The 27185-nt window shown below is 46.9% G+C and overlaps 1 protein-coding gene across 1 annotated transcript in view; it reads right to left on the reverse strand.

The window, feature by feature from the left end:
* The window catches only part of COL26A1 (collagen type XXVI alpha 1 chain), a 173450-nt gene that overhangs the window by 104305 nt on the left and 41960 nt on the right, over positions 1–27185 (reverse strand). The window contains 3 exon segments of the mRNA XM_036827463.1: positions 6652–6656; positions 24952–24978; positions 24980–25070. Of these exon segments, the coding sequence (XP_036683358.1) occupies positions 6652–6656; positions 24952–24978; positions 24980–25070 (123 nt within the window).

The raw sequence follows: 27185 nt of genomic DNA on the forward strand, positions 1-27185 counted from the left end.
ATGTGAGCAAGCATTCGCTTCCCGTTTGTTATCACCATCACAAGAAAGCCTGGATGACATAAGCATTGTTTGAAGCCTGGCTTTTGAAGTGTTTTATCCCTCAGACAGGAGAATATTGAAGGCAAAACAACATCCCATTCAAGAGTCTGCTGATCTTGGACAACACTTCAGGGCATCCACAGCATACCAGCGACACGCATCCTGATGTCAAGGTTGTGTAGTTGCCACCGAACACAACTGCACTCATTCAACCCAGGGACCAAGGCGCCACAGCTACGTTCAAAGCACACTCTTTACACCAACGGTCTGTGCAGGCTGTTGAAGAGACGGGATCTGGCCGAACACTCTGAGAGTTTTGGAAAGCTTTTAACATTCTAAATGCTACCCAGACCATCGCTGCCTCATGGGAAGAAGTCACGTGGCAATGCATGAACAGCATTTAGAAGAAAGTTTTAAAGACATGTGTGAACACGTTCAAAGGCTTTAACTAAGATTCTGCTGTGGATGAAATGGTCCCCAGATATTAGTGCTTGGGAAACAGCTAGAATTGGACATTGACGAAGAGGATGCTCGTGAGATTGTTGGTATCGAAGCTGAAGAACTTTCCACTGAGGAGCTGATCGAACTGGAGGAAGAAAGAAGGAAGGAAAGAGGAAGAAGTTATGCCTGAGGCACCAGGAAAGTTCACAGCAAAGAAACTGGCAGAGACGTTTGCTGCTATCAGCAGTGGTGTAAGGATGTTGGAAGAAATGGACGTCAATTATGAGACATTCGCAAGAGCTGACAGGCAGATACAGGATGTTCTTGCTTGCTCTAGAGAAATATAAAATGGAAAGAAGAAACAAACCGGACAGTCCAAACTTGATATCTCCCCGAAGAACACTATGCCTGCTAAACCATCAACAAGTGCCGATGCCCCAGTGCCTTCTCCCAGCTATTCTCCAGCCTTATCAGAAGAGAGAGAAATTGACGATCTTGTCGCTGTACCATCCCCATCATCCAGCAGTTAATCTTAGTTCAATGCTTCAAACATTCTTCAGGCCCAACGTGCCTTCAGCTGTGTACGGTAACGGTGGGTACCCTTCCATTCTGTTCTTCACTTTTAGTACAGTATTCAATAAATTACATGAGATGGCCAACACTTTACTATTAAACAGGGTTTGTATTAGATGAGTTTGCCCAACTATAGGTTAATGGAAGTGTTCTCAGCATGTTTAAGGCAGGCTAGGCTAAGCTACAATGTTCAGTAGGTGTATTTAATGCATTTTCGACTTGCAATGGGTTTATCGCGAATGTAACCCCATCATTAAGTCGAGGAAGATCTGTAGATAAATCTAGTGTTTCGCTCAACGAACTCTTACCTATTCAATATGTTTACACCAACATTCCCATTGCTCCAAAGTCCTTTTGTGCCCCTTCCAAACTGATCACCCAGCCCCCAGACATAACCATTCTTCTGACTTCTCTCGCCAGATACTAGTTTTGCCTATTCTAGAATTTTATATAAATGGAATCTTACAGCATGCACTCATTTGTGTCTGCCTTCTTTCACTCACTCATCATGTCTGTGAGATTCATCTATGCTGTTAAGTGTAGCACTCCTTTGTTTCTTTTTATTGCTAAATAATATTCCATTATGTAAATATACCACAATGTGTCTATTCTCCTGTTCATGGACATTTGGGTTATTTCCAGTTTTGAGCTTTGATGAATAAAGACACTATGAGTGTTTTCGTACAAGTCTTCATGGACACTTTTTCACTTCTCTAGGGTATATACCTAGAAATAAAATTGATGGGCCATAGGATGGTTATATGTTTAACTTTAGCAGATGCTACAAACACTTGTCCCAAACCTATCTGGATGAACCAAGTTCACATGCCCAGCAGCAGTGTATGAGTTCCAGTTGCTCTATAACCTCGCCAACATTTGATATTGTCAATCATTTTCATTTTAGTCATTCTAGGGTGTATGCAGTACTCTTTCATTATGGTTTTAACTTGCAATTCCTATTGACTAAAGCTGAACCCCTTTTCATGCTTGCCAGTTAGATATCTCCTTTTGTGAAGTGCCTGTTCAAGTCTTTTGCCCACTTTTAAATTGGGTTTTGGGTCTTTCTTATTGATTTGTAAGATACATGAGAGACCTTTGTCAGATATATGTATTGTGAATATTTTCTCCCAATATGTGGCTTGCCTTTTCATTTTCTTAAAGGTGTATTTTTTTTTTATTAACTTGGAAGTATTTTTGATACCAGTTTTTAAAAAAAAAATTTATTTATGTATGTATGTATATATTTATTTATTTTTACCAGGTCTTAGTTGTGGCAGGCGGGTTTCTTAGTTGTGGCATGCAAACTCTTAGTTGCAGCATGCATGTGGGATCTAGTTCCCTGACCAGGGATTGAACCCGGGCCCCCTGAATTGGGAGTGTGGAGTCTTATCCACTGCGCCACCAGGGAAGTCCCTTAAAGGTGTATTTTTAATGATCAGGTTGTAAATTTTGATCAAGTTCAATTTATCATTTTTACAATTTTACTATCTGCTGGGTAGGAGTCAAGGTTCATTGTTTTCCATTTGGATATCCACTTGCTACAGCACAATTTATTGAAAAGACCTTCTTTTGGCCTAAATTTTCCCACTAAAATTAAATTATTTAGTGCCTTGTTGAAAATCAAATGATTGTTTAAATATGAGTCTATTTCTTGACTCTCTGTTCTGTTCCATTGATCTGTTTGTCCATCCTTGCACCAAAACCACACTGTCTTAATTAATATAGCTTAATAGTAAGTCTTGAAATACAGTAATGTAAGTCCTCCAATCGTGTTCTCCTTTAAGGTTGTCTTGGACACCTAGGTCCTTTGCATTCCCATTGACTTTTTTAATTGGCTTATCAATTTCTACAAAAAAAAAAAAAGCCCACTATAATTTTGATAAGGTTATATGGAATCTATAGATCAATTTGTAGAGAATTGACATCTTAATAATTTGAGTCTTCTTATCCATACATATGGCATAACTTTCCATTTATTTAAGTCTTCTTTAATTTTTCTCAGCAGTGTGCCATCTTTTGTTCAATTTACCCCCAGGTATTTGTATTCGTCTGCTCATGCTGCCATATCAAAATATCGTAGACTGGATGGTTTAAAACATCCTCACCAACACTTGATCCCAATACATCTCTGCCCATCTGTGAGCCGTTGAGCAAGTCCTGCCTCTCTGAACCCCCTGTAAAGTCTGTCCTTGCCTCTCTGAGTCTCCTGTGAAGTCTGAGCTGAGATGCAAAAACATACAGATCCCTTGCTACCCTGAAATTCTCCAGATACAATGTGGAGTCTCCTGTCTGGTGTCTCACTAGCCCTGGTTGTTTTTTTTTTTTTTCCAAGACAGACCAATTCTAGGGACTTCTGATCTCTGTGTATTTGTTCCCTCTGTAGGGCAGATCCTGGGACTTCCCTCACTATCACTCGGCAAATTCAGGGACATATATTCTCCAGGGGGTTGTTATTCACTCAACAAATATCCATGGAAACCTTGACCCTACCCCTCTCTGGCGCCTCACACCGACGAGTCCAGGGAGATCACTCACCAAGTAGATCCTACCTGTCCACTGCTCTCCCCCACCCCGCCCTAGTCCAGCCTCCCTCATCACCCTCCCAGACAGCAGCAATGGCCCCTGACTGGTGCCCAAGCTTCCAGCCTATACCCAGAAGCTGGCTCCAGTGATGTTTTCAAAGCACAAATCTCCTCCATGCACCCTTCCTGGCTTCTCTTCAATCTTAGGACAAAAACCAAATCCTTAGTATGACCACGTAGACTTCTAACTAATGTCCACCTTGGCTGCCCCGCTGCTTGCCGCCCCCCCTCCAGGCTACTCAGAACTCCAGCAGCAATCGGCTTTTGAGTTTCTGAACCCCCAGAGCTCCTTCCTATATCAGGGCTTGTCATCTACTGTTCCCTCTGCCCAAGATGTCCACTAACTCCAATGCAGCCTCCAGTGTCGCCTCCTCTGAGAAGCCCTCCTTGATCAGCCCACCCTTCATTTCCACCCACCCCACTGCAGGCTGAGTCCCTTCAATTTACACTGTCATAGAACCCTGACTTCTAAACACTTATCACCCTTCCAAGTATATAAGGGTGATCGCACCTGTGCGATCATTTGTCTGATGTCCGTCTCCTCCACTAACCCCAGGCCTAGTTCAGGGTTTGGCACATCATACATGTTCAATAAAGACTGGTGGAATGAATAAAACAATCGCTGAATAATTTGTACCAGATGGAGTCCCAGGCCAGGAACTGTAATGCTAACCAAGACGGGGTGGCTCTCTGGAGGAGCTCAGGGTGACATCCATGGAAACTGATGGATGCAGGGAGAGGGAGCAGGGCTTGGTCACTTCCATCCACCAGGAGGGCCCAGCAAAGACTTCCCACACGAGGCGACACTTGAGGGAGCTCTGCTGAGCTAAAAAGGTGAGGAGGCAACCAGCACCAGGAGAGCCAGGAAATTTGGGTGAAGTTTGGTGCATCTGGGGGGCAGAGTGCTTGGACAGGCAGACAGGGCATTCGGGGCGGCTGTGAAAGCCTGTAGTGCAGGCAAGGAGTCTGCACTGCGTCCGTGGAGACTGGCCATGCTCTCCAGGCATCCGGGGGTGCTCCTGATCAGTAACATATTTCTGAGCCTGCAAGAGAGTCTATTAATTTATACATGTATATATACGCATATTATTTACCATCTTTGCATGTATAAAAAACAGTAGAGCTTAATTTCTCTTTTATTTTGTAGATTAAAAAATAAACAGAAGACTTGATACAGTCTTTCCACCCCTCGACAGACAGCCTTGTGTACCCACGGGGAGACCACCCTTTTCCTGGCCATGGGGAAGCCACCCAGGCACCGTGGCTCAGAGGAACATCATGATCAGATCTGCCTTCCAGAAAGAGCCCACCTGTGTTGGCACAGCAGCCGGATTGGACAGGAGAGATGCGAGGTGAGGAAGTGGGTCAGGAGGCTGGCCGAGGAAGAGGGGCCAGCAGGGATGAATGGCCGCACTTGATGGAGGGGAAACTGAGGCCAAAGAGGGGCTCAGATTCCAGGTGATAAAGCAGCAGAGGTTTGACTGAACCAGACCTCCTGATGGGAGCCCCATGTTCTCTCCCGCTCAACAACACATCGAAGCTGCCCCCCCGACCCCTCCCAGGAGTCAGAGGAGGACCTTGTCCTCTGCAGCGCCCCCGGGACCCTCCCAGTGAGCACAGCGGTCATGAGGTGCTCTGAGAGTCCTGGCCGCAGTCCTCCAGCCACTCAGTGACTGCCCTAGATAGGGTGCAGATGAGTCCTGTGTGTCCTCAAAGGTGGCCCTGGGTGCACAAGGTCATGTGAGAGGGAATATGAAGAAAGAGCTCCAGGAGGGGTGAGATGCCCGTCACTGGAGGTGTGTAAGCCCAGGCCATGGCTCTCTGGCATCCAAAGGCCATGTCCCCACAGCATCATGAGGTCCTTCAGTGGGTGCCAGGACAGGGCCATCGTCTGGGCATTGCCTGCTGGGAACGACTCTGCCAGGGCAGAGACCTCATCGGGTGGAGGCGGGGGGCCTCCCTCCCTCACTGGGCACCGCAGCTTGCAGGCCCCGGCTCCTGCCCCGGCCCCACTTCCTCAGCAGGGACCACCACGAGGAGGACCAGACTGGGAGGTACCGAGACAGACTGGAGACTCAACAGGAAACGGGAGTGGGGGTTTCAGAAAGGGAGGCAGGAGATTATTAATCTCTTGATTAATAGCAGCGGGCCGGCGGGGAGGGGGATGGGCTGTCCCACCGCAGTTCTGCGGCAGCCGGCAGGGTCCTCCAGGCTCTGGCCTCCCCACAGTCCAAGCTAGTCTTTCCCAAGTGCGGACGGAAGGGACAGAAGGCCCAGAGGGCAGTGTCCCCCGCCCAGGCCGCCGCTCCCACTCAAGACCAAGACCACGGTCCAGTCGGGGGGGAGGTGGACACATCGTGGGCTTCTCGAACCACACAGGCTGGCCGAGGAGGGGCAGGAAAGCAGGCCACGTTTTAAGAAAGCACTAAGTCCAGGACTTCATGTGGCCTTGAGGGCGGCAGGCAACCCAACCAGAGGGGGGGAGGCGGCCTGGCAGGGGGCCGTCTGGCGGAGGCAGATGAAGTTCCGGCAAACCCCTCGGCTCAGCACATCTGGAAAAGGTTGGCTCTAATGCCATCAAAGAGCTCGGAGGGGCCAGGGAGAGAGCCGAGGGCAGGAGAGCCAGGCCGAGGAAAACTTAACCCCCGAGGCCCTGGGGTTCCTCCTTCCAAATCTGTCTGGCCCTGGGGCCCACCCCCTCCAGCAGCTGAGCGGGGGCTCGAGAGGGCAGGAGGGCAGCGACGAAAACGTGCGACATCCTGCAGCAGTGAACCAGGCACAGCCAGGGCTGTGATTTCCACCCCAGAGCAAGACGGGGGCGTTTATCCCCATTTCCCAGAAAGGGAAACTGAGGCACAGGGAGGGGCAGCACCCCTAGTCCTCTCCACTGGTTCTGAAGGCCCCTCACAGGGAAGTGTCCCGGTCCAGCCCCTCACTACAAGCCAGGAGGAGAAGCCAGCAGGGAAGGGACTCCCCCCACCCCACCCCGCTCCCCTGCCCCGGCTGTTCCCTTTACCTGACCTGCACCCCCTCCCCTAGCGAAATCCCCTCATCCCCCAGATCGCAGCTCAAATGCCCCCCAGGGAAACCCCAGAACCAGGTCTTATAGCAGGACACCCTCCGCCCCCGCATAGCTGTGAGTCTTTGATTGACATGTCCCTCCCTCCACTCGCCCCCCCCCAACCCTGAGAGGGAGGGGCCGTGATCTTTTTGCACACTAGTGCCTGGCGCTTAAGTGCTCATTCAGTACCAAACAAACAGCTAAACAGACCAAACGCATGATCTGAGAAACCCGAGTCAGAGCTGCAGGTCCTGAGACCAGACCCGGCCCGGCAGGACCCCGCTCCACACCAGCTTGGACTGACTGGGCGCCGGGCACCATCCTCTGGGGCTCATGTTTGTATGTGAACATTAGGTTTGGGTGCCACCCTCACCTACATACATACAGACAGACAGACAGACAGACACACACACACACAGACACACACACTACAAAAACCCAATATAAAAAAATCATGGAATGGGAAAATCCAAGCGGGACACAGTTGTATTACAATTTTTTTTTTTCATTCAACAAGAGGATGGATACGTTTCTTTAATGAACATTTGTTAAGCAGCTTAATGTGCCCAGGCTCTGGGATGAGGACACTGTGGTCCTGCCTTTGAGGTGTTCATGGATGGGTGGAAAGAGTCAGCCCCGAAATCAGACCGTCTGGGTGTCACATGGTTGGACCCGCATGGGTGATGGGTGCCCCCCACCCCGGCGTTCTCTCCTAGTGCTGCCCTGACAAGGCCCTCCCCCTCCCTTCCGGGTCCACCCCCCACTCCTCTCACACCCCTTAACTCCCCCCAACCCCTCACTCCCCCACCTCCCCCCACCGCCACCCACCCCCACCCCCCGGGCAGCTTTGCTCCTATAGCCACCCTCTGCTCGCCTTCACCAGCCGCCTCCCCTCTCTCCCAGGTCATTGCTGGCAGTTTACAAACATGCTCCTGTATCTCCTACCTTAAAAACACACCAAAAAAACACCTCCCTGGACCTCTTACTCCCCTCCAGCTACCAAGCCCCATTTAAAAAAAAATTTTTATTGGAGTATAGTTGCTTTACAATATTGTGTTAGTTTCTACTCTATAGCAAAGTGAATCAGCAATATGTATACATATATCCCCTCTTTCCCATTTCTTCTTTTTTTAATATTTATTTATTTGGCTGCGCTGCATCTTACTTGTGGCACACAGGATCTTCGGTGCCGCGTGTGGGCTCTTCCTTGCGGCATGCAGGATCTCTTTTTTTTTTTTTTTTTTAGTTGCATCATGAGGAATCTTTTAGTTGTGGCATGTGGGGTCTTCAGTTGCAGCATATGGGTTCCAGTTCCCTGACCAGGGATCGAACCCAGGACCCCTGCATTGGGAGCACGGAGTCCTAGCCACTGGACCACCAGGGAAGTCCCCCAAGCCCCATTTCTTGCTTCCTTCACAGCAAAACTTCTTGAAAGAGTTTTCTATCCTTCGGATCTTCATTTCCTCACCGCTCGTTTTTCTCCTCCACCCACGCCATCTCAGCCTCCATCCTCACCACTCCCCAAAACTGCAGTTGCCAGGTCCCCAGTGACTCCACATTGCCAAATCCAATGGTCACTCCTCAGCCCTCATCCCATTGGCCACCCAGAAGCACTGAAAGACTCACAGTCTCCCTCCCAAAAGTCTCATCCCAGAACACTGGGTTTTCTTGATGCTCCTTCTGACCTGGCTGCTTCTTCTCATCTCCTTAGCCCTATCTCAGAGGCTGGGGCCCAGACTGTTCCGGGACCAGCACCCCTTCTCCATCTATTCATCCCCAAGTTCACCTCCAGTTCCATAGCTTTAAATACCATCAAAATGCTTGTGATTCTCAATCATCAAGTTTCCCCAATTCTAACATGCACATACTGTGACACTTTAACATCTCTGACATTGGGATTCATGTAACAGTTGATGGTGCACTATAGCTTAATTAGCAACATTCTTAGTGATCATAAGATAATGCACTTCTTCCAAACCAATGGCATCTGAGAATCCATGAAATTCAGTATGGCCCCAGGGTCTTCCTGGAACTCCAAACTTTTAAAATCAACCTCTTGCTGGATACCCCTCTCCCCGTGGATGCCCCATAGGCATCTCACACTTCACTTGGCCAAAGCAGAGCTGTTGTTTTCTGCCTCCTAGGGGTGACCTCCGGTCAGTGTCCCCAACTCAATGAACGGCATGACCAGCCAGCCAGCCACTCACACCAACAATTTAAGGTTATCCCAAATTGCTCCCACCCATAAGTGATCAGACACTCCTGTCGTCTCAGTTTCCAGAACACCTCCTGAATCCACTCACTTCTCTCCACTTCCCCAGCTATCACCCGCCATCATCTTGAGCCTGTGTCCATTTTTCCCTCAGCAGCCAGTGATCTTTCTGAAACCTAAATCAGCCCATCTCAGGAACCTCCAAAAAGCAGAGAAAAAATAAAACCAAAGCAAGCACAAGGAAGGACATAGTATACCTAAGAGCAGGAGTCAATGAAACTGAAAAGAGAAAAACAATACAGAAAAATCAATGAAACCAAAAGCTGGTTCTCTGAAAAGATTTTTTTTTAAAATGATAAACCTCTAGCAAGACTGGCAAAGAAAAAAGGAGAGAAGACACAAATTATCAATATCAGGAATGACATTGGGAAGATCATGATACACATAAATTTAACAACTTAGAGGAAAGGGACCAATTCATCAAAAAACACAAATTACCCCAACTCACTCAATATGAAATAGATCATTTGAATAGCCCTATAACTACTAAGGAAATTGAATTTGTAGCTGAAAAACTCCCCCTAAAGAAATCTCCAGACCCAGATGTTCACTGGAGAATTCTAACAAATGTTTAAGAAAAATTAATACCAATTCTATATAATCTCTTCCAGAATATAAAAGAGGAGGGAGCACTTCCTAACTTATTTTATGAGACCTTGATACCAACGTCAGACAAAGACAGTACAAAACCAGAAAACTACAGACCAATATCCATCATGAATATAGACACAAAAATCCTTAACAAAATATTAGCAAACAGAGTTCAGTATTACATTAAAAAATTATATACCATGGCCAAGTGGAGTTTATTCCAGGGATGCGATGTTGGTTCAATATTGCAAAGTTAGTCAATGTAATCACCATATTCACAAGCTAAAGAAATCACATGACCATGTTAATCAATGCAAAAAAAAATTTTGGACCAAATTCAGTGCCCATGATAAAAACTCTGAGAAAAATAATAATAGAATTTACTCAACTTGATAAAGAACATGTACAAAAACTTTACAGTTAACATTATAGTTGATGGTGAAATGCCTTCCCCCTATAACTGGGAACAAAGCATTCTCTCCACTCATTTATAAGTTCTGGAAGTTCTAGTCAGTGAAAGGTTGAGAAAAGGAAATAACAGACATACAGGTTGGAAAGGAGGAATCAAGACTGCCTCTATTTACAGATGACTTGATTGTCTTTGGAGAAAATCTCAAGGCATATACCCCAAAACTCCCAGAACTAATACATGGATTCAGCAAGGTCATAGGATCCAAGATAAACATACAAAAATCAACTGTGTTTCTATATAATAGCAATGAACTCATGGACATCAAAATGAAAAATACAATTTTACCAACTGTACCAAAAAAACCTATTTACAATCACTCCAAAAAAAAAAAAAAAGAATAGAACTTGTATGCCAAAAACTATAAGAAATCCAAGAAATCAATGAAGAAAGATGAAAGAAATCAAAAAATATCTAAATAAATGAAAAAAAAATCTAAATAAATGAAATCCATAGTTCTGGATTGGAAGAGTCAACGTAATAAAGATATCAATTTTCCCCAAGTGGATATACAGGTTTAATGCAATTCCTGTTAAAATCTCATGAAGATTTTTGGTAGATATAGACAAAATTAGTCTAAAGTTTATATGAAAAGACATAGGAACTCTAGTAGCTAAAACAATTTTGAAAGAGATGAATAAAGTGGGAAAAATCAGTCTACCCGATTCCAAGACTTGCATAGCTACAACAATCGAGACCATGTGATACTGGCAGAACTATAGACACACATATCAATGGAACAGAAAAGAGAACTTAGAAAGAGACCAACACAATTGTGCCCAAATGATTTTTGACAAACATGCAAAAGCAATTCAATGAAGGAAGGATGTTTTCAACAAATGGTACTGGTGTAGCTGGGACATCCATAGACCAATAAAATGAACCTCTCCCTAAATCACACACCTCATGCAAAAACCAACCCAACATGGATCACGGACTTATGTGTCAAATATAAAACTTTAAACTTTTAGAAAAAAAAAATAGGAGAAAATGGTCTTAGACTTGACACCAAAAGCATGAATCATAAAATGAAAAACTGATCCACTGGACTTCGTTGAAATTAAAAACTTTTACTCTGCAAAAGAGTGTTAAGAAGATGAAAAGGCAAGCCACAGAGTGGGAGAAAATATTTGCAAACCACGTATCTGACAATGGGCTAGTATCTAGAATATATAAAGACATCTCAAACCTCCAAAAAAAAAAAAAAAAAAAAAATCCAATTAGAAAATGGGCAAGAGACATGAAGAGACATTTCACAAAAGAAGATATCTGGATGACAAATAAGCACATGAAAAGATGTTCAACATTATTAGCCCCTAGGGAAATGCAAATTAAAACCGCAATTAAACAGACTACACAGAATGGCTAAAATAAAATATTGTGACAACACCAAATGCTGGCAGGGATGCATGAAACTGGATCACTCAGACTTTGCTGGTGGGAATGTAAAATGGTACAGCCACTCTGGAAACAGTTTGGCAGTTTCTTTAAAAACTAAACATGCAAATACCATATGACCCAACAATTACACTACTGGGCATTTACCCAAAGAAATAAAAACTGATGTTCACACAAAAACTTGAATGTACACGAATGTTTAAAGCAGCTTTATTCAATATAGCCCCAAACTGGAAACGACCCAGTTGTTTTTAAATGTCTTTTAACAGACACGTGGTTAAACTAACTGTGGCACATCCATACTACAGAATACTACTCAGCTATAAAAAGGAAGGAATTCTTGACACACCCAACAGCCTGGATGAATTTCCAGAGAATTATGAATAAAAAGACCCATTCCTGAAAAGTTATATACTGTATGATTCCATTCTTGAAATGACAAAATTATAGAAATGGAGAACAGATTAGTGGTAATGGTGGTTTCCAGGGGCTGGAGGGAAGGGAGAATGGGGAGTTATTGCTTAATGGGTATAGAGTTTCAGTTTTACAAGGTGCAAAGAATTATGGAGATGGATGGTGGTGATGGCTGCACAACAGTATAGACGTACTTAATACTGCTGAACTGTACACTTAAAAATGGTTAAGATGGCGGGACTTCCCTGGCAGTCCAGTGGTTAAGACTCCACGCTTCCACTGCAGGGGGCGCGGGTTCGATCCCTGATTGGGGAACTAAGATCCCGCATGCCATGTGGCGTGGCCAAAAGAAAAAAAAATGGTTAAGGCAGCAAATTTTGATTTATGTGTATTTTAACACAATTAAACTGTCTTACAACTGCTTATGAATTTACAATGACGTTGAAATAAAAAGTTTAATTTTTTTTTTAAACCTAAATCGAGACATTTATCATCAGTACTTGAAACCTTCAATGACGTCCCAGTACTCTTACAATAAATTCCAAACTGAGGCTTGTTGAGATCAGTCTCTGCCTCTGTATCCTCCTCACCTGCTCTGCTTCTGGACACGGACCTTTCTCTCTGTTCCTTCATCTGGGACCTCGCTGCCTCAGGGCCTTTGCACCAACTATCTCCACCCCATCTTCACACGGAGGCTCTTTCTCACCATTCATGACTGAGCATCAACGTCATCTCTTCAAAGAATCTCTCTCCCATGTCCTCTAAAGTAGCCCGGATTTATACTCAGTCATTACCCTATTTTAATTTCCTGAACTCGTTAGGAGGGAATATTTTTTTCTTGTTTTCATATTTACGTGAATAGAAACTCCATCAGAGAGAGGATTTGGTCTTACTCACCATCATATTACCCCCCGGGCACAAAGTAGGCCCTTAATAAATATTTGTTGAGACGCTTGAGTGGATGAACAAACACAAAGAGGCCTACGTGGAGCTCCCGGGGGAGTGGGTGGGAGCACAGGGAGGGACTGGGGACACATGCCAGTCCTCTAGTGCATTCCAAATCGGCTTCAGTGTGCCCAGATTCTGTTACACTCATGTTTTGACAACCACACCCTCCCTTCCCCCACTTGAACAGTTTTGTCATAAAAATGTCATCGGGGTGTAATGAGATAATGTGCTGACTTCATAGCGCTCAGCAAAGAGAGGCGCCACCAAGGATTATGGCCCCGCTGATCCCCAAATCTAATTCTGCAGAATTGCAGAAACCCCTTCTCCCTGTGGTGGCCCCAGCCCAGACTTCACACTGAGCAGATGGGCAGCAGGAGGACGCTGGTGCAGGTGCCCCAACCACTCGGCAGCAAACCAGCTCTGTGTCCCCTCATGAGTCACTTGATATTTATACCTCTTCTCTGGGAGTCGTAGCCAACGTACCAAGAGCATATCACCAGCAAGACACTGGCCTACACATACCATCGCCCCAGTACTGAATCCCCCCAATAACTTCATACAACACATCATTTTTACAAATGAAACAAGTGAGACCCCGATCCCCACCCCTTTCTCTTCCTACCCTCAGCTCCATCCCACACTTGGTGTGTGGACCCAGCCTGCACGTCCCAGCTCCATCCATGATCCTCACTCCCACAAATAGCCACCCCTCACCCTCCTCTTAAGGCTAGGGGTGCACCCACCACAGGCACCGTCCCCCAGATTCAAGGAAGAGGCCAGAGCAGGCCTGGAAGCCACTCAGGGCTGTTTAGCCAGGTACCCAGAGAATGGTCTAGAAGCGGGGCATAGGCTCCAGATGGACACATCCCCCTGGCCTCATGGACTCCTTGCCCCATGAGGATGGGCATGGCTGAAGGAGGGCCAGAGTGGCCTCCCTAAAGGGTCCCCTCTGCCTGGGTAGAAGGGCCCTAGGACCCAGGCACTCTGTTCTGCGGGGTAGGGGAGGGGGTGCAGGTAGGCCCCCATCATGCCTGGTCCGGCTCCATCTCCTACGGCTCCTCAGGTGGTAGAGCGTGGCCAGTCTGCTCCTCCGAGAAAACCCAGAGCTCTGAGCCAGCAGGACACTCCCCAGGCACAGATGTGATGGGTAGAGGGCTTCTCACCCAGCTCACGCTCCTTTCTGCCTCCTCCCTCCTGCTTTGGGCTCTCGCTGCCCAAGGTGCTCCCATCAAAGGAGAAAGCAGTCCCTCAGCCAGTTGTCTTGGCAGGAGGGGTGGGGAGATAATTCTATTTAACTGAAAGCTCCTGGACTAGATGCTGCAGAATCGAAGGGAAGGACCAGCTAAGCCCCAACTCCTCAGCTGAGTGCATTGGGCCTGTGGTCCCCCCACCCCTGCTTCATGGGCCCCCCTCATCTGTCATCACCCAGTCCCATGCAGGGGTCTGGAGCCCCTGAGCCCCTCTCATCGTGGCCACCAGCTGTTCTGTTTCTTTGCTGCGAGGCCCTGCCTCAGCTCAGATGTCACCTCGTCCCAGGAGCCTTCCCAAGCCCCCTGTCAGGATGAAGTGCCTGGCTTACCTTGGACCCCAGCCACCATTCAAACCATCCTTCCTCGCTCCTGGAGAGTCATCTCTTTGAAGAGAGACAGATAGCCATGCGCTCTCTTTTGGCCAGGGCCTGGCATGCAGCCGGCCTCCAGGCAAACATGAATGAATGAGTGAATGAATGAATGAATGAATGAGTGAACAAACAAGACATTCCAGGCCTCCTGGGAAGGGATATCCAGGGACAGGGGTTTTCCGAGCAGCCCAAATCATGTTACCTATTTCTAGGCAAAGCTAAGCGCACCTCTAGGAGAGTGACGAGGCCATTGCTGATCCTAGGGGTGGGAACACGGCACAGCCTGTGTGCCCCAGGAGAAGGTCCCAATATCTCCTGGACTCCAAGGAGGGGACGCCCGTGGACAGCCGTGTCCAGGTGATGGGGCAGGCCCACCAGCATCCATTTATTAAGTTCGACTCCAGATCGAGCTCACGGTGAGTGAATGGAGTCGGGGGAGAGGGACGGCCTAGCATCCGGGCCCAGACTCCGCACCCAAACTGGGGAGAAGGGAGGAGGAGACCAGCAAACAACCAGCGATGAAGACAGTGCTCCTGACTGGACCACAGGCTCCAGATACACGGGTCAGAGAGCAGCCCCTCCCCTCCCCAGGCGGCGCCCAATCACGTGCCACCCAGAGCACTTCCTGGCCCCGCCCACCGACCAGCCCTTCCCACCAGCAGGCTCACTGCCCGAGACAACAGCCAGGTTAAACCCGGACATTCCAACCCTTCTCCACCGGGGCTCGGGCACGCTCTCCTGACAACTAGGCTGGGGCCCCATGTCCTCCCTTCTGGTCACACTGTCACAGCCACACGAGGGAACTGGGATGGAGCCCCGTTTCCAAACACGGCCAGAAGAAGACAGGACGTTTAGGGTTCTACAAGCTTCCTTGTCATGTTTATTCTTTTCTGGTCCGACTGCCCACAATTCTACACAGGACCTGGTGAAGCCTGGTCCAGGAGTCTTCAGTTAAAGATGAATTCCCCTGAGGTGTGTCACACCTCTGGTGAAGGGATCCAGCTGAGGGAAACCCTTCCTTATAGGGTGGGAGCACCCCAGCCAGTGGGGGAGTGGGGGGCAGGTAGCAGAAAGGAGGGGGATGTAGGCAAAACTTTACCAAGTTCGTGATAACCTTCTCCAGGCAGACACAAAACCCCCAGAGGATCTCAGGGTGAACAGCAGACACCGCCTGCCCTCGAGGGACAGACTCCAGCAAGAGGAGAGATGGCCAGGCAGACAATTAACTAAAACAAGTCCAGCTGTGCTCTAGGAGAGGACAAATAAGATCCTGGGGGAATATAACTGAAGGACTTATCACTTCTGCTGGGAGGGTGCAGCTGGACCTCCAAGGCAAAGAAAGAATTCACTGGCCAAGGGAAAATAACAGTTAACAAATAACTGTCATTAGCATGTCCCAAAACACATCACGCACACAGCACGAACTAGCACTTTCTCTCCTGGAATCCTAACAACCGCCCTACAAGACAGGCATTGTCTCCGTTTTAGAAATAAGGCTCAGAGAGGGCAAGTAACTTGCTCAAAGTCACACAGCTGGTCTTTCTGACTCTGAAGCCCACCTTACTGTATACCCCCCAACCCCCATAACAGGCTATAAGGATGGCAAGGAGGCATGAGATGCATAGAACAAAGTAAACAAAATGCCACAGAGAGAAAGAGAGTGCAGGTGAATTATTCCCAGGACCAAAAGGAAAACTCCTCCAAGAGTCAGAAATGAAGAAGGAAATAAGGGAGGAGAAAAGCACTGGGGGGAGCCTGGGTGTCTTTAGTATGCAATGGTGAGAACAGCCTCTTCCTTTTCCAGTGAAATGTGGACAAATATCTGTTCAAACACGATCACATCATCTTAGATGACACGTTTGGGGGACATTGTGCACAAGCTAAACTATATCAGCCCCAACCAAAACATTCACGGGGATCTTGACAACTTTGCACCAGCTCTCGTGAGAATGAGTCACCCTCCCTCTTTCTCTTTCTTGTGTCGTCGTGACCAGAAATCTAGATACTGATGTAACGTGATAAGGTGTTAGCTAAGGCTACTGCAGCAATTAGACTGTAATATATAAATGTATCAACTTGTACAACTCAAACTTACACAATGTTGTGTGTCAATTATGTCTCAATTTTTTAAAAAAGAAAAAAGGTAAGAAATCTGGGATTTGTTCATGTCCTAGAGATCAAAGGGATGGTAAGATGGAGGGATGAAATGGAGAATTGGGAGAGGCAATCTGCCACTGATCACGCCACAGTCATGCGCCATCTTGTTTTCTGTGGCAAAATTCTGTGTGAACACAAATAAAGCATCCAAAATATTTCCAGAAATGAAGGGAACAACGGATTGAAATATGGCAAGACACAGCTGAGTAGCCAGGATTATAAACAAGAGAATACAGCACAAGGTGGCTATGGGGGTTCAGCTGGGGTTTGCCACCCTAACCTCAGAGTGAGAAATGCAAGCTCAGAGCACGCCCAGGCCCGAACTACCTGCTGGGAGCTGACTTGGGGTGGTTTTCCTGGGATCTGCTTCTTTACTTATTTTTTAAATTTTATTGAAGTATAGTTGATTTACAATGTTGTGTTAATTTCTGCTGGATAGCAAAATGAATCAGTTATACATATATATATATATTCTTTTTCATATTCTTCTCCATTATGGTTTGTCACAGGATATTGAATATAGTTCCCTGTGCTATACAGTAGGACCTTGTTGTTTATCCATCCTATATATAATAGTTTGCCTCTGCTAGTCCCAAACTCCCATTCCTGCCCTCCCCTACTCCCCTTCCCCGTTGGCAACCACAGGTCTGTTCTCTGTATCTGTGAGTCTGTTTTTGTTCTTAGCTGAGCCATGGCCCGGCCTCAGGTTGCATTCCCAGAGCACTTCTTACAAGCCAGGGTCTGTGCAGGACTTCCCCCACTGAACTTCAAACCATCCTCCAACAACCTCTTAAGGAGCGCTCTATCACTCCCATTTTAGAGGTGGGGAAACCCAGGCTGAGAGGACAAATCCGGGCCAATGAAACTTCAGGGGAATTAGCTGAAGGCTCTGGAAAAGACAATCCTCTCTGACAGGAAAAAACGGTGCCAAATCCCCTTTCCTCCTTTTTTGGGACACTGTTATATGAGACGTGATGCCTGGAGCTGCTGCCGCCCTTCTGTAATCTTGAGGAACCATGTGGCAGACACACAGGGGCTGGCAGAGAGGAAGATAAAGGAGGCCGAGATCTTGAGCATATCATCGGCCCAAACGGAAGCACCTCTTCCAGATTGTTGTGAGATTAATAGGCTCCTGTTATCGAAGCCTCTTTCAGCAATGTCATCTATTGTTTTCAGCCCAAGGTATTGTGAGACACAGGAAAACATGCATAAGACACAGTCTCTGCCTCAAAGGGCTCCCAGGGACCTCCCAAGCTCCTCCCACCCTGAGGCTCTGCTCTGGGTAATCAGCCCAGCACACAGACTTTTGCAGCATGCAGACTCTTAAGAAAACTGTAAAAGTATGCTTTAAAAAATTAGGCTAAGAAACAATAATCTCACTGAGACAGGGCTATACAGTCTGGAGCTTTGTCTTTATTTTTTGGCCACACCACGTGGCATGTGGGATCTTAGTTCCCCGACCAGGGATCAAACCCATGCCCCCTGCCCCTGCGTTGGAAGTGTGGAGTCTTAACCACTGGACCACCAGGGCAGTCCCTGGAGCTCTTTCTTACCTCGGAAAAGTCCCCTCACAGGATGCCCCAGCTCAGGAAAGCTCTCCCCGCGGGTCTGGGCCCCACTCGGTCTCCACACAGCACCAGGAACAGACATAACTGTGCACTTGTTACTCTGGTGCTCTGACTAGTGTTCCCCTCCCCAGCCCCACGGTCATCTCTCCAAGTCAGGAACTGGTCCGTGTTCTCACCCGCACTCTCCTGGGAGCCTCAGGGCCTGTATACAGGAGGAGGTCTACAAATGTTCATTTGGGGGAAAAGGGAGCTGGGCCTTGAAACCTCAGGAGCAACCCAATGGGGCCTGCTTGATGGGCCAGCATCAAACCCAACCCAGTCGCTGTGACTCTCCTTGTGACCTTGAGCAAGTCATTTTGCCTCTCTGAGCCTCCATCTCCTCATCGCAAGTTTGCAGACCGGTTTAGAAGACAAGAACTTTGCTCCATAGAGATCTGTGCTCACAGCTCACCATCAACGCACTCGCTGTGCACGATTTCAAAGTGTTCTGACAACTTTGATCTCATTTCAATCCTCCCGACATAGAACCATCAATTCGGTAAGGCTTTTTCAAGGTTTCTTGAGCCCCTGAACGCTAGGCACTGGGGGTACAGAAGGGAGTAAGACAGCCCCACCCCTCCCCCAGCCCCAGGCTAGAGGGCCAGGCAGACGATGACCAGGCTGACCACAGGACGAACACTGTGGGTCAGAGAGTGACAAATGCTAAGAATAAGATTAAGTGGGATAGGGCTTCCTGGTGGTGCGGTGGTTGAGAATCCCCTGCCAATGCAGGGGACACGGGTTTGAGCCCTGGTCCTGGAAGATCCCACATGCCGTGGAGCCTGTGCTCTAGAGCCCGCATGCCACAACTACTGAGCCCGCGTGCCACAACTGCTGAGCCCACGTGCCACAACTACTAGGCCCGTGTGCCTGGAGCCCGGGCGCTGCCACGGGAGAAGCTCCCGCAATGAGAGGCCTGTGCACCGCAACGAGGAGTGGCCCCCACTCGCCGCAACTAGGGGAAGCCCATGTGCAGCAACAAAGATTCAACGCAGCTAAAAAATAAATAAAATAAATAAATTAAAAAAAAAAGATTAAGTGGGATAAAGGCTGGAGAATTATGGGGGCTGAGGAAGACAGACGCTGGAGCAGAGAACTGAATCACGTAATGGAGATCCAGCTTTTCAGCTGCTCGGGGTGAAAGCAGTCGAGGCAAAAGGACAAGCAAATGTGAAACTCCGAGGAGGGATACAGCCTCCAGGCCAGCAAGGTCCGTGTGACCGGAGCCCAGGGAGCGAGGCAGCCCATGAAAGGCCATGGGGTCAGGAAGAGAACAGGGTCCATGTCACATGAGACCTTGGTTGGCCGCAGAGAGAGGTGTGGACTTTTAGGTGAGATGGAAGCTTCTGGAAGATTTGGAGTAGGGTCGTGCCATGATCTGCCAGAAGGAACTGGAGGGGGACAGGAGGGACGTGGGGACACAAGTGAGGTGGCTGCTACAAAAACAATGCATCGTATGTGAAACCAGCAGAACTGGGACCTGAAAGCAGGATGCACGTGATACCCCAGGTCACCGGGGAGCAACCCGCCACCCTCCTGCCCAGCCAGCGGCCGGAGACCACAAAGGGGGTACACCCCAGTTCTAACTCAGATATGAGTTACTGGTGAGGAAGAAAAGTGGGGTAACCCCTCCTTCCTTAACAAATAACAATAACAGAAGTAGAAATGACAATTACATCAGAAATACAGAATTCCTTGAAAGAATGGGAATTAAGTTTTCCTTAACAAAGTTCCTGCTGGCTAAGTCTTGAAGGCAGAGGGAAGGCTCGTGACAAATGCACGTCTGCTCTGATTGAACATTCTGTTCTCAGCTCCTGATGCCAAGGAGAGGGAGAGGCCTCCCTGAAAGGCCTGTAAACACCCACCCCAAAGACAAGACCCTGATGCTTCTGAAACATTATTCCTGTAATCTCTTAAGCCATAAAGTAAAGGGCATTGTGAAAATTAATGATCATTTAAACATTTTTCAGTTGAGGTCAGTAATTCAGTACTTAGCCTCGTTTGGCTTTTCTTAAAGGTGCCTTACTGTATTAGAAAATATAAAACCTCAAGCTGTAATTTGACATTAAGAAAGCCAGCCCACTGTTCCCTTCCTTCCAAGGTTTTTTCAGTAAAGGGAATCCTGACAGTTCATTCTCTAAACCCAAATACAATACAATGGCACGTGCGTGTGCGCGCACATGCGTACGTGCTCTTTTTTGCTTCCACCTTGGGAGCTGACTGTGGGGTGCACCCAACACATGGGACTGTGGCTAAAGTCGAGGCATAAACTCTTCGTGTGCCTCAACTCCAAAGACAATATGAGTTTGCTGAAGTCAAATCCCATGTCTTGTAAAGAGCCACTTCCAAGCTTGGCTCCCCACTTGCAAAAAGCGAGACTGGTGGGGTCGGAATTGTGAGACAGGCATAGCCTTGCTTCTCAGTGGCCTGAATTCTGGGACCAACCAGCAGCTTTGTTGTCTGAAGGGCAGGGCGGCCACTCCAACACTGAGCAGGAGCCACACTGTCAGGTCCACTTATAGACCAGACTCCAAAGACCCCTCTTCTCAGAAGATGCTCCCAGGATCAGGGGGTGGTGACCTGGGCATCTGACGCTCCCTGATGATAGGAAAGGCAGGAGGTTCTTGGAATTCGGCTCCGGGGACATGAGGGAGGGGGGGAAAGGCGGGGGGCGGGTCTCTGTGCCCTCTGCTGAAAAGGAAAGGGGGTCAGCATCTTTTCTTCATTATGATCCATTGGCCATCCCTCTAACACAGCATTTAAAAGCAGTCCTTTAGGGACTTCCCTGATGGCACAGTGATTAACAATCTGCCTGCCAGTGCAGGGGAACACGGTTCGATCCCTGGTCCAGGAAGATCCCACATGCCGTGGAGCAACTAACTCTGTTGCGCCACAACTACTGAGCCCGCGCGCCTAGAGCCCGTGCTCTGCAACAGAGAAGCCACCGCAATGAGAGGCATGCACACTGCAAGGAAGAGTAGCCCCCCACTCGCCACAACTAGAGAAAGCCCGCACGTAGCAACAAAGACCCAACGCAGCCAAAAATAAAAATATAAATAATAAATAAATTTAAAATAAAATAAAGTTTTAAAAAAGCAGTCCTTTGCCTTCAATTTTAATGGATGTATCCATTTACTTAGCCATCCCTCCTGCAGAATGAGAATATAAAAAACACTTGTGTACCATGCGGACCCCAACTTAAGAACCTCTACTACTAAAAAAATGATGAAAATAGAAAATCACTATTTGGCCAACACCATAATAATAATTATGGCAAGCAAGAATCACCAATGGATGCTAAAATTACTGGATGAAAGTAGGATGAGGAACAGGACATTTGCTAGACTCAGATATCTCCCCGCAATGATACTTATAAATGACAAAGGGAGAAATAATTACACAACAGTGGGAGAAACCTGGCAGACACCACCTAATCAGTGATCAAAGTTAACATCACCAGTATTGATTGATGTACCTCCTAATATGATGCCCTGAGAAAAGGTATAACATGCCTTTTACAGTCTCCTTTCCAAAAATGCATAATCTCCATCAAATAACTGGCCAGTACTTTCACAAGTGTTAAGGTTTGTGAAAGACAAAGTAAGACTAAGAAATGGCCCCAGATTAGAGGAGACTAAGGAGATATGGCAACTTAAATGAAAATGGGGGAAAAAAACCAGAAAAGTGATATTAGTGGGACAGTTTGGTAAATTTGAATAAGGTCTTAGTTTATAGTATTGCATTGTTGGTTAATTTCTTGCTTGGATAACTGTACTATGGTTATAGAAGACATTAATTTTTTTTTAAGATTTTTTTTGATGTGGAACCATTTTTAAAGTCTTTATTGAATTTGTTACAATATTGCTTCTGTTTTATGTTTTGGTTTTTTGGCCACAAGGCATGTGGGATCTTAGCTCCCCAACTGGGGATCGAACCCGCACCCCCTGCATTGGAAGGCAAAGTCCCAACCACTGGACTGCCAGGGAAGTCCCAGAAGATGTTAATCTTAGGGGTATGCTATAGACTCAATATTTGTGTCACCCCACTAAATTCATATGTTAAAACCTAATCCCCAGTGTAATGATATTTGGAGGTGGGGACTTTGGGAGGTGATTAGGTCATGAGGGTGGAGCCCTCATGAATGGGATTAGTGCCCTTATAAAAGAGACCCCAGGGAACTCCCTCATCTCCTCTGCCATGTGAAGATACATTGAGAAGAGGGCTGTCTGTGAACCAAGAAAAGAGCTCTCTCCAGACAGTGAATCTGCCAGCACCTTGATCTTGGACTTCTCAGCCTCCAGAACTGTGAGAAATAAATATTTGCTGTTTAAGCCACCCAGTCTATGGTGGTTTGATATAGCAGCCCAAACAGACTAAGACAGGGAAGCTGGGTGAACGGAAAAGTTATGCAGAAACTCTGTTTACTATTTTTTGCAACACTTACGTAAATCTAAAATTGTTCCCCAAAAAAAGTTTGAAAAAAAAAAAAAAAAAACACTTGTAGGGACTTCCTTGGTGGTCCAGTGGTTAAGACTCCATGCTCCCAATGCAGGGGGTCCGGGTTCAATCCCTGGTCAGGGAACTAGATCCCACATGCATGCCACAACTGAGGAGCCCACAAGCTGCAACTAAGGAGCCTGTCTGCCGCAACTAAGAACCAGTGCAACCAAATAAATAAATAAATATTTTTTTAAAAACACTTGTAAAAGTATTAAAATATATATAATGATGCAATTGAAGCATAGTCTGGAATGGCTAAACTAGGAAACCACTTAAATATCCATCAATTGAGGACATGGGAAATAAATGATGATACTTTTCTACAGTGGAATACTACACAGCTGTTAAAAATGAGGTGGCTCTGTGGGAATATATTTCAAAATATTTTTCTGAGGGAAAAGCAAGTTGTAGAACAAAATAACATCATTTAGTATTTGTTTAAGATACATTTATAATCAGGGACATAGAGAAGAGACTGGTGGTTGCCAAGGGTGGTGGGGAGGGAATTGGGAGCTTGGGATTAGCAGATGCAAAGTGGTATATATAGAATGGATAAACAACAAGGTCCTACTGTATAGCACAGGGAAATATATTCAATATCCTGTGATAAACCATAATGGAAAAGAATATGAAAAGAATGTATACATATGTATAACGGAGTCACTTTGCTGTACAGCAGTAATTAACACAACATTGTAATTCAACTATACTTCAATAAAACATAAATTACAAAAAGAAAAGAAAATATATTTACATATATACATATAAGTGGAGAAAAAGTCTGGAATGACATATTAATAATGGGATTCTGGAGGTGGCATTGGGAGAGGAAGACTGCTCATTTTTTACCTTATTCAGTTATTACTGAATGTTTGAACTTTTTCTGGCAGTGAGTATATATCACTATCTTCATAATAAAAACAACAATAATAATTCTGGCCCAGGACCAGACTCTCTGCCACATTTGTGGGTCCCACTAATTCATGCTGCAGGCTGATTCTGGTGTCAGCTCCCACGGTGAGCCCTATAGGGGGCAGCACTGTGTGGGTACAGGCCCTGACTCATGGGCTCATTCTCCATCTCTGGTGATGAAAACATATCCAAACTCATGATGACCCTCTGATGGTTAATTTATGTGTCAACTTGGTTGAGCGACAGTACCCAGATATTTGGTCAAATGCAAATGGATGTTGCCATGGAAAGTATTCTTTAGATGAGATGAATATCGAGGTGGTAAACTTTGAGGTAAAGCAGATTACCCTCCATAATGTGGTGGGCCTCATCCAATCAGGTGAAGGCTTTCAGAAAAAAGACTGACTTCCCCTGAGGAAGAGTACATTCTGTCAGCTGATTGCCTTCTGATATTCCTTCTGCCTTCTTCTTGCAACATCAGTTCTTCTCTGGGTCTCTGGCCCATTAGCCTATCCTGCAGCTTTTGGATGCGCCAACCTCTACCACCACATGAGCCAATCCTTAAAAAATCTCTCCATCTCCTATATATAATATCCAACACACACACACACACACACACACACACACACTTATTCTATTGGTTTTCTGGTTTCTCTGGAGAACCTTGCCTAGTACAGACCTCATGCAGTAAGTCCTTTCAGCGGAGGGCACAAAGAGCTCTCTTAACACAGAAGGGAAGGGATTTGGAGTTTGAGGAGGGTGGTCCCAGGCAGAGATGAGGAAGGGTCTTTGAGGCAGAAAACCGCAGGGCTGGAGAGGTTTGGGGGTGAGGGCGTAAGGGAAGCCAGTCCCTGGAGCTGGGAGCAGGGCCTGGAGGGGGAGAGGACAACGAGGCACTGCAAGGTGGGTCTCAGAGACCCAGAAGGTATGGTCATTCATTCAGAAGCTCTCACTTTTGAACGTCCAGGAGCTGGTGAGGGCTGGGAGAGGAAGGCACTGGCGAGAGGAGCAAGACTGTGAAAGGGGCCAGGCTTGAGGTGGGTGGGGGCTGTGGGGGCGGGCCTATGAGGGGGCGGGGCTTGAGAGGCGGGGCTTGTGGGTGGTGTGTGAGGGGGGCCTCACCTGGCCCTTCTGCTCATCAATACCCACGGATTGTGAGGACTCTTCCGTGTGGGGAGCATGTCCCTTTCATCTTTGCGCACGCACACCCCCCATGCCCCGTACACAAAAGGTGCTCCATAAATGCGTGTCCGACTCTGTTTCCGAGAGTCAACCCCCCTATCCCAGCAGCTGTGCGAGGGTTGGATTCATCCAAGGGAACAGAAAGGCAAGGCAGAGCTGGTCAGCCCCCGCGGCCTTTACTCACGAGGTTGGCGCAGGGCCCGGGCAACCGGCCAGCTCTGGTACACGCGCTGGACCACTGTCTCTGAGCCGTTCTGCACCTGGCAGGACACCGTCCGTGTCACCGTGTGATGGCACCAGTGCCTGTGGGGAGAGCAACAGTCAGGTCAGTCCTGCCTGTTCCTGAGGTGCCGACTGTGGATCAAAAGGCCGTGCGGGCCGAGGAGGGGCCCCTCCACAAGCCTGAGGGACGGTGCTCCTGGGTAAGGGGCCCACTGAGACCCTGCGTACCGGTCTAAGGGAAGGGAGAGTACCCACACCCCCAGCCATCAAGCCCCAGCATCATTCAGTCTTCAAACACTCCGTGCAAAATCAGTGATAAAGGCTGTCCCCCTGCCAGGAAATCCCACTCTGGAGGGGAAGACGCTCGGCGAGATGAAAGAGAACACACGGGAACACTGGGTCACAGGAACAAGCACAGGATGAGCACAGGAGCTATGGGGACCCAGCAGGGCCCCCAACCCAGGTCCTAAGAAAGGCCAATCAGCTGAGAGCTGAAAGGTCAGAGTCAGCAGACCCAAGTGTGGGGGCAATGAGGGGGGGACAGTTCACAGAGGAAGAGAGCAGGGTGAGCAAGGGCACATTGGTGGAGACGGACTGCAGCGCCCAGGGACCAGCATCCTGAAGGCTGGAGGAAGGGGAGTAGCCAGGAGAAAGGAGAGGCGGGGAACCGGCCAGAGGTGGGTCTTATGACATTGGTGGGGAGCCACTGAAGGACTGGGGGGTGGGTGCGGTGGGGGAATGACTCAGATGGGTCTGATTTTAGAAAAGCCCCTCTGGTGCAGTGTGTAGAGCTGAGGAGGCCTGAGCTGGGGCTGCAGCGGGGAAGAGGGGACCATGTGCAAACAATATGGTGATTGGATCAAGATGGCAGACACCTCCCCCTCCCATCTCCAGATCCTAGATATTGAAAATCTAAAAATAAGTCCCCCACTGTGACATCGGCAAGATGGTGGGAGAGGAGATCCCTTACTCAGTACCCTTCAGTAGCAATAATTGGCAGCCATTCTCAAACAAAAATGCCTTTGTGGGAGCTTGGTATTTTTGCAAACTATCTGATAAGGATTGATATCCAAAATATATAAGGAACTCATAAAACTCAATAGCAAAAAATAATAATAATAATCCAATAAAATGGCCAAAAAAATCTGAATAGACATTTTTCCAAAGAATACATCTAGATGGCCGACAGGTATATGAAAAGGTGCTCAACATCCACTAATCATCAGGGAAATGCAAATCAAAATAAGATATCACCTCACACCTTGTTAGGATGGCTATTATCAAAAAGACATGAGACAACAAGAGTTGCTGAAGGTGTGGAGAAAAGGGAAACCCTGGTACGTGTTGGTAAGAATGTAAATTGGTTGCAGTCATTATGGTAGGTTCCTCAAAAAATTAAAAATAGAACTACCATATGATCCGGAATCTCACTTCTGGGTATCTATCCAAAGGAAACAAACTCAGTATCCCGAAGAGATATCTGCACCTCCACGTTTCACTGCAGCATTATTCACACAGCCAAGATGGAAGACAACCCTCAGTGTCCCATCTACAGATAAAATGGAATAAAGAAAATGTAATGTATATTATACAATGGAATACAATTATTCAACCTATAAAAAAGAAAGGTAACCCTACCATTTGTGACAACATGGATGAACCTAGAGGACATTATGCTCAGTGAAGTAAGTCCAGACAGAGAAAGACAAACATCTGTATGATCTCACTTATAAGTAGAGTCTGAAAATGTCAAACTCATAGAACCAGAGAGTAGAATAAGGTGGTTGCCAGGGGAGGGGGAGAATGGGTAGAGATGGGGAGATGTTGGTCAAAGGATACAAAACTTCAGTTATAAGATGAATAAGTTCTGGGGATCTAATGTACAGATTAGATCTGTACATAGTGATTATGTTCATAATACCATATTGTATACTTGAAATTTGCTAAGAGAATAGATCTTAAGTGTTCTTACCACCACACAATAAAAAGAGGTAGCTATTGAGATGATAGATGTGTTAATAATCCATGGTGATCAGTCACGATGTATATGCAATTAAAATCATCATGTTTTAAACCAAAAAAATCAAGTTGTACAACCTGAATAAAACACTTTTTAAATTGTCAATCGGAGCTCAATAAAGCAGAAAATACAAATAAAATAAAAATTAAGTCCTAACAGCATTGGAAAACAAAAAG

Source organism: Balaenoptera musculus, chromosome 15 (assembly GCF_009873245.2).
Source record: "Balaenoptera musculus isolate JJ_BM4_2016_0621 chromosome 15, mBalMus1.pri.v3, whole genome shotgun sequence".
Taxonomy (NCBI): domain Eukaryota; kingdom Metazoa; phylum Chordata; class Mammalia; order Artiodactyla; family Balaenopteridae; genus Balaenoptera; species Balaenoptera musculus.